The sequence below is a fragment of the Poecilia reticulata genome, linkage group LG4 (genome assembly GCF_000633615.1).
Source record: "Poecilia reticulata strain Guanapo linkage group LG4, Guppy_female_1.0+MT, whole genome shotgun sequence".
Lineage (NCBI taxonomy): Eukaryota > Metazoa > Chordata > Actinopteri > Cyprinodontiformes > Poeciliidae > Poecilia > Poecilia reticulata.
Genome location: NC_024334.1, coordinates 13,223,264 through 13,232,179, shown reverse-complemented (window position 1 = coordinate 13,232,179; position 8,916 = coordinate 13,223,264). Strand labels below are relative to the sequence as shown.

At 35.9% G+C, this 8,916-nt stretch overlaps 1 protein-coding gene across 5 annotated transcripts in view; it reads right to left on the bottom strand.

Annotated features, from left to right (window-relative positions):
* Nucleotides 1-8,916, bottom strand: part of mcf2l2 (MCF.2 cell line derived transforming sequence-like 2) — a 182,136-nt gene that overhangs the window by 12,665 nt on the left and 160,555 nt on the right. For all 5 annotated transcript variants that reach the window (XM_017304428.1, XM_017304431.1, XM_008407840.2 and 2 more), the window contains 2 exons: nt 2,540-2,649; nt 1,142-1,233 (listed from right to left, as the gene is read on the bottom strand). In XM_017304428.1, the coding sequence (XP_017159917.1) occupies nt 1,142-1,233; nt 2,540-2,649 (202 nt within the window). The remainder of the gene's footprint in view (nt 1-1,141; nt 1,234-2,539; nt 2,650-8,916) is intronic.

Below are 8,916 nucleotides of genomic sequence, written 5' to 3'. Positions count from 1 at the left end.
ATCCTAGTGAAATGGGGGGCTTCAGACGTTTCTTTAGTTATGATAAATAATGACCTTGACTCTGGCCGAGTCTCTAAAATTATCTAGACTGTAACAAGTGCACGTTATTGATAGAGAAAGAGCTACCGTTAACTGGGGTGGTTTCTGGAGTCAGGCTACCACGGGCTATTTGGATGTCCGATCCATTAACTGTAAAAGGTCATAATCTCAGGATCTGAAGGTAGTTAGAGTCTAGACGCATCTTTCTCGCTTCCAGCTTAATCAGAATGGAATGTAAACAAAGGAGTAGCATCAGATTTTAGCGTTTGTAGAATTTCTCTTTGGTAAAAACACCACGAGCCATTTCTCCTGCTAGCACCATGTGCATTTGTTTTGGTTGCATTTATCCAGAATACCTTGTGCTGCAGTCCACTTCCTACTTTTGGAGTAGTCTCTGCTCCACTTGGCATTCAAATATAAATTTGAACCGCACCAGAGTTCACTTTAACTTAAGAGGGACTGAGGTTTGTCGGCAGAGCAGAGTTCACTTCTTTGGTCTGGATCAGAGTTCCATTCCACATTCACACCTCTGGAAATGAACCAGACTTTCTAGGCAAATGAACTAGAGTTTGATTAAAGTGTACCAAATAGGGCTGGTGTAAATGCACCCTAAAGTTAAAGTAAGGTTTTAGCTAGTCTTTAAATCTCTATTCTTCAAAATCTCTGTGGTGGGAACTAAAGCTTTGAGTTGCCAAGCAAAAGCCGAGAAAGATTAATTATTTACAGGGTGTTTCTGTAAAGAGGAATGGACCAATAAACCGCCTAGTAAACCTGGCAATGAACAAGAAATATCCGCTTTAAGTTCTTGTTGGTAAACTTTCTACATTAAAATTTGAGTCAGATTTTGTCTTGGTTTAAAAACTTATTTCCTCTGATGAAGAGCATTTTTGTTAACATTTTAGGATTGATATGTTGTCTCCCCTCATTAAAATTAACCTACCATAAGAGATTGCACTTCCGTTGCTATATGAACACACTTGCAGAATCAGGATGGGGTGAAACAACTGTTCACTTTATATAAAATAAAAATATCTAGAGAGCTTTGCAAAGGTAAAAACTGAAAGGACATGCTTTTGAATTCATGGAAGTGGTGTAAACTTACCAGTTTCCATTTTCTCCTTCCTCCAGAAATTGGAGGTCCCTTGCTTCACATGACGTATATGTCAGCTGCACCCGGTACCGGCTGCTGCCACCCTGCAGGAACATATGACTGTCAAATGTGGCACAAACCACAAGCTGATGAAAAGAGTAAAACTGATCCAGCTGAATCCAACACTGACTCAAGACAGAAACACCTGTGATGTAGTAAATCCGTCAGTCAGTCCGTCCATGATGTAATAAGTTGAATTTTATCAAGGCTTCAACATGTTTGAATCTTGTTTAATGCAGGAATAATATCTGCATTAAGCAGACACCCCCAAAATTTTAATATATTATTTCCCTTTAAGGTTTCCCATTCATATCTACAGTTGAAATGTACAATTTCACACACAAAGTTTTTACTTTAGCTTTCATTGCAAAAATTTTATTTAATGCTTAAAAGTGAATGAACTACTACATCCCAGTACATCAATATGTGTAGATTTCTAATGTGACTCAGAAGAACTCTGCTGACTTAGGAAAGGCCAACACATTTACCATCACTGGTCAGCAATGTTTGCAACCCAGAGAGCCACTTAGCCATTTAGTCCAGGTTAACAAAATTCAGTTAGAGCCACAAAAGCTACATGAAACTAATTATTTTTACATCTGCTATTGGAAATGTGTTCATATTTTTAAATTAAACAATTTTATTTTGTTTTTAGGTTTTAAAAATATAGAAAATCTTACTTTTATATAAAGGGATTAAAAACATTTCTTCAATGGAACATCTAATTTACATTGTAAATTATGTCAAAAAAAGCCACAGTTTGCAACCAAAAGACAAGCAAAAATATTTCTTACCTTATTGTACATTTTTGCATAAATGTTTTGCATATATTGCATGGAAAAACTGCTTCAACTAACATTATTAATTACGTTTAGATTAAAAGAAAGGTTGTTTAGCATTGTCGGACAAAGTTATTAAAATTCACAAAGAAGAGTCTTAAAAGCCAAATGTGGCATCAGAGCTGCAGGCTGCAGACCCCTGCACCAGAAATATGCAAGTAGAATCCCTTCAGTCCTTCATTACTCCCTCATTTCTTAAATGTCAAGTGGTCAGGTCCTGCTACTAAGAAGACACAAGTCTAGGGAACTAATTAAGCAGTAGAGGTGTCCAAATTCAGGATGTTGAGATACATTTCAAAGAAATGAGAGGAAACTGACTGATGATAGTAATTGACTGGAAAATTTTGATAAATTATGCAAGAACTATCTAGCATCAACAAGTGAAGAATGAGTCACTCTGAGCTACAGTTTTTAAAATAAAGTTACATTTGGAGTAAAAATGTTCTCACCTTATAATTCTTTAAGTTTCATTCCACTATAAAGATTGCTGAGCTAAGCTAAAGTCACATACATTCTTATTGTTGGCTTCGTCCTCAGAAGAGTTGGAGGACTCCTCTCCGCTGGACGGAATTGTCTCAAAGTCCTCTGTGTCCATGGAGAGGAGACGTCTCTGGGTCCAGCCTAAGGACACACCAACAGACATTAGTATTTTTCAAACAAACAAGTATTACCACTGAGGGGGGATACTGCTTTAAAAGGGTAAGATGGGTCGCGTGAGCCTGCAGCTAGGAATCAATTGAAGTTAATCTGCAGAACAAATACACTTAGGACCCAAAGGGAAGGCTACCAGCTAGTCAGACAATGACCATAGCAATGGGAATGATATTAAAACTGACCTTTTAGCTATATCTGTCACAATTTACGGTTGTTGTTAGTGAGAATGAAGATGCGGTGAATCCAGGTTGTGGTGTGAATTGATGGTTTTAATGAAATCCAGAAAAGTACAAGGTCCAGGCAGCACATATGAGCAAAGGCAATAGCTCTGACACAGGTAGTAACTTGACAGGACTGACAAAGTCATGTGACTTACAACTTAAGACTAGGATCTAACACAAACAAGAGACACAAATGGGATAAATACACAGGGAAGGTAATAAGGGGAAAGAAGGGCCAGCTGGGGCAACCAAGGGGAAGACGCAACAATACAGGAACTAATTAACACAAAAACACACATCCCTACAATATCAGACCAGTATAAAGCAAGGCTGTATTGGTAGATTATAAAACTCTTCAGTTTTAATGCAGAACTACATTTACCAAAGAAGACTTTATTTACAGTTTTAAATATTAGTGGCAGAATGGCTGTCAGCTAATTAGGATGGCTGATACAGCCAGCAGCCTCATCTCATGTCATTTTGCATATGTAGTTCAGCGAGAAAACAGCAACAAATTAAACAATTAACTAATTCAAAATTAGATTAAGATATGGGTCCAATACCATTAAAATAACTGTTTCAAAAAAACAACTTCTCTCAATACACTGTAAAACTGTTTGAGGGGTGAGCAGCACAAGGGAAACCACTGATTCTTCTGAATAAACGCATCTTGTTTCAACTTAGTAAGTTTTAGGGTGTTTTCACACCTAAAAGTTCGGTAAACTCGGTTCAACTGAGACCAAAACTGAAGAATTTGTTACATTTTCAGGTAGTGTGGTTAACTTTCACATTGCACTTTCACCAACCAAAACATTTGAGCAACCTGTTCCCTTACTTGTATACTTATGGAGGCACTGCACCTAGAACCACTGAAGGAATCTTCTGTAGAAGACACTGAGTGCAACTTCCTTCTTCACAAAATGTAAACAAAACGGAGTGGCATCAGAAATTAGTAGTTGTAGGACTTCTCTTTTGCTTTTGGTGAAAGACCACAAGCCATTTCTCCTGGCTATGACTAGACTTTGTTCTGGTTGTTTTTACCCAGAATGCCCTGTGTTGCAGTCCACATTCTGTTTCTGGAGCGCATTTCTGGTCGGCTTGCATCTACATATGCATTCAAAGTGCCCCAGAGTTCGTTTCAACCGAACCAAGGCCTAGGTTGGTAGGCGGACCAGAGTTCACTCTTTTGGTCTGCATCAGAGTTTGATTACTCATTCAAATGAACCAGACATTCTAGGCAAATGAACAGTGATTAATTTAAAGCAGACTAAACAGGGCTGTAATGAATGCACCCTTAGACTCCGTTCAGTGGAAACCAAACCTGACAACATATCTTTTCCTATACTGACAAACTTTGAATCGCTTGAAAATGATCCTATACTGAAATGGATCCAGACTGATGAGTAACAACTCTAGTGTAGAATTATTTCCTCCCTGACATTGTGTTGTGGAGCAGCCAACCAGGTGAATCCCTCCATGATGGACAGATATGGAAGAGACAAGAAGCAGGATGCAATGGAAATCATCTGTAGAACTGATTTACACAGCCAAAATCCTACTAATGACTGCCATTATTAATATATATGAGGCAGGGGCGCGGCATTGGGGGAAAAGTGATGACAATTCTCCACAATTTAATTATTTAATTTTTGTTCATAGAAATTAAATTACAAAATCGGGACCCTGTCAATTACAAAATTAATCATATTGTATTTTCAAAGATTGTTTTTAGCAGTAAAAATTGAATGTTCCCACTCCCAGATAAAAAAACACACATCCAATTGAGGGGGAGCATAGCACAGAGCTGTGCAGATTCGAACTGTGAATACTCAGTTTAGTTAGCATAGTGTTTACCAAGGTCGAGAAAGAGTCACACGCTGTTAGACAAAGGGCCCATAGTAAAGAGTTACATGTTTGATTCTGTTAGACACCAAGGTCCATTTCTCACGAAAAAGAAACGTTTTCCCAGGCCACAGAGACATGGTGTGATTTCAGGGAGTGTCTTCAGTCCATATAATCAGCTGCCCTCCTCCTTCTCCTGAGACGCTGCACAGACTTTTTTAGAAACTCTTCTCGAATGTAATGGTTAAAGCGTCTCCTTTCAGCGCTGAAAGTGAATAAAAAAAGTAAAGTCTGAATGCTTTTCTTGGCTGATTTTATGCTCCGTGTGTCAATACAAATTATGATCCATTAACCAGATGTCCATTCCCAACAATAGCTACCAATGACTGCAGATAAACGATTTCTTGTAATGATAAGGTGTTTTTTCACCATAAGCACATTTAGCAGTGAGTGAATGAGGCTAACTGACAATGCTAAGAGCGTCCTACTAGTTCTGATTGGTTGTTTTGCTCAGAACGGTGCATTACTTTAACCAGTAGTAGTAATTCAGGAAGGAGATGGAGGAGATTGATTGTTTTCACAGATTATCTGTCTCATAACAAACTGCTACGACATGATGACAGCTTTAACAAATATGGAGAAAACATATTTTTTTATTAAAGTTATGTAGGCTACTGCAGCTTGAATAAAATGCAACTAGATTTTATTCAATGTAGTTGCATCTGAAAAATCCAAGTCTGAAAACAAGGTAACAGGCTATGTGGTGTTTTATGCAACTAGTTCCAAAGTCTTACATTTAACATATGACTCGTCTGCTCAAAAATTCTGAAATGTTAGGTGCTTCAAGTCAGCTAACATATACACTCTTAGAAATGCCTATAAATTTACGGCGGAATTCCAGCAGTAACATACTGTTATTCCAAAATACGGTAGGATATTGTCTTCTTCTCTTGTCACAATCAAGACTGATGACTGGCAGTAAACTACCGCAAAAATAATTGTAAAATACTGTTTTTTTCCTAGGCACGACATTTTACTTGTATTTGCATCTTGGAGAGCCAGCATTTAAAGACAATATTAAACAGAAAGAAAAAAAATACTTTCCATAATAAATCTTTTAGGGAATGAATCGAAATCTACAGAGCATAATCAAAAATGTTAGAATACCAGTGTTGGTGTTATATTTTAAAAATACCATGTTAATTAAACACTTGTTTAGTCAAATTCAAAGATAGGTTTGTCAGTTTCCTTAAAGAGATGGTGTTTGATAAAGAGTTGCTCCCACAATCGCAACGTATCGAAAAAAGGGTGAGTGTCGACCGGCAGGTGTGCGAGATTGGAGAACGCAGACTGTCTGAGTGAAAGAATTTAAGCAATTTCTGGCAAGTAATAAGTTGATTTCTAAAGCGGTTTTGGCATAATCTGGACTATGAGTAGATTAAGATGGCTAGTTGTAGTGGGGGATGTTCAGAAGATGAAAATATGGACACAGGTTGGGCTTTAGTAGAAAATAGAAAAGGGGGTGGAGGGAAAGACAAGAGTAAAAAAGGACTAAATGTAGGCAAAAGATCTTTGGAAGATGAGGCAGAAAGTGTTGAGGTAAGGAAGAAAAAAATGATGGAAGAATTTAAAGTTATATTAAAATTTAGAACTGGACGAGATATGATTGGGGTGAGTCCACTCACTTTATCAAATGGACTAAAGAAAGTTATCGGAGATGTGGGACTGGCTAAAGTTTTAAGGGATGGGAGCCTTCTTATTATCTGTAAGAATGTTGAACAAAAGAATATGGCATTAAAACTCCAAATGGTATGTAAAAAAGAAGAGGTGGAAAGAAAGATAGTGGGGGAACAAAGAGGAACAAAAGGAGTAATATCAGGGATCCCGATTGGAGAAAACTTGGAAGAACTAAAAAAACAATAAAAGGAGGAGAGATTTCAGGCATAAGACGATTGCAGGCTTTTAGAAATGGGGAAAGATTGGACAGTACATCTGTGTTACTGGAATTCAAAGATAAAGTTAAACCTGATAAAGTAATGATTGGATACATGAATTTCAGTGTAAGAACTTATATTCCACCTCTCAGATGCTATAAGTGCCAAAGATATGGTCACATTGCAGATGTGTGTAGAGGAAAATAAAGATGTGGTAGATGTGGAGGTGAACACCCTTATGGGGAATGTGAAGAGAATCCAGTTAAATGTTGTAATTGTGGAGGTAATCATACTGCAGCTTATGCAGGATGTGTGGTAAGGAAAGAAGCAACTGAAGTTCAGAAAATTAAAACTGATAAAAAAATTACTTGCTGAGGCAGTGAAAGAGTTGAAAAGTACGGAAAATGCTACCAAAACACAGTTAGAAAGGAAAAAGGAGACGGATAATACTCAAAATAATGTCACATTAGAAAAACTTATTCCTTTTCTGGCATATATCATTAACTGTTCAGAGCAAGCAAGAACTGAAAAAATAAAAATTATAGTAAAGGCAGCAGCAAAATTTGTTAATGTCAAAGATCTGTCATGGGAAAAAATTCAGGATGAACTTAGGTATGGAGAAGGACCATCTGAAAATGAAGCTTCGCAAATCAATACATAATTCTAATACTACAATGGAACGCTCGAAGTTTAATAGCTAACGGACAGGAATTTAAAGGTTTCATTAACAAATTAAATACAAAACCAGACATAATATGTATTCAAGAAACATGGCTTAAATCATTATTGCAATTTAGTATTCATGGTTATGCAGTCTTACGTAAAGATAGAATAAATGGAAGTGGAGGATGATGCGCTATATTTATAAAGGAAAACATAAAATTTATTCAAATGCAAATAAATACGGATCTTGAACTTAATGCGGTTAAAGTTTGGACAAAAAATTGAATTATTAAAATAATAATTTATTATAATCCTTGTCAGAAAATAGAGGAAGCAAAACTTTAAACAATTCTTAGACACTGGAGAGGGAAAATAATTTGGTGTGGGGGTTTTAATGCACATAGTACTTTGTGGGGGGATCAAGATGATTATAATGGTGGGGTCTTAGAAGAAGTGATTGAAGAAATAGAAATGGTAGGTATAAATAATGGTGTAGGCACTAGGGTAGATTTGATGAGAGGTAAAGAATCAGCCATTGATCTGACACTGGTATCACAATCTTTGGCAGACAGTTGCAGCTGGAAAGTATATAAAAATAATACTATAGGAAGTGATCATTATCCAATTTTTATTGAAGTAGAAATGGATATAGAAGAAGAACAGGTAGTAAGTCAAGGGAAATGGAAATTTGGGGATATAAATTGGGAAAACTATAAAATAATAGTTTTCCCAAAATATTAAACTATATTTAATATTTACCATATTAAATATATTAATCTATATTTAATATGGTAAATATAGATATAAATAAACCAATAAATGAATTAAATTTAGAAATTAGTAATAGTATTATTCATGCAGCAAAAACAGTCATTCCTAGAAGTAAAGGGGTTAAAAAGAAGAAGATAGTTCCTTGGTGGACCCTAGAGTGTTCAATAGCAATTAGAACAAGAAACAAGGCCTATAAAAATCTTAAATATATTTGCTTTGAAAATCTAATAAATTATAAGAGAAAACAAGCAGAAGTCAGGAAGATCATAAGAAATGCTAAGAGGGATTATTGGAGAAAATATTGTGAGTCATTGGGGAAAAATACGGCATTAGACAGGGTTTGGAATACCATTAAGAAAATGTCAGGTAAATCAAAAGAATATTTTTTCCCAGTAATAAAAGATGATGGTAACACTATAATAGATAATAAGAGCAAAGCAGAGTTATTAGCAAGAGCATTTACTAAGATACATAGTATGTAGAATCTTAGTAATACTGAAAAAAAGGACGGGAAACATTAAAAAGTCACAATGAGCTGCTATATAATGATGAAGATCACAACAATATTATGAATATGAAATTTTCTTTAATAGAATTAAATAGAGCATTAAAAAACTCTAGTAAATCAACGCCTGGGGAAGATCAAGTTAATTATATTATGTTAAATAATCTTAGTGAAAAAAGTAAGAGGATATTATTAGAAATGTATAATAAGATATGGGAGGAAGGAATTCTACCAGATAAATGGAAAGAAGCTATCATTATTCCTATTTGTAAACCTGGCAAAGATCCACATTTAGCTG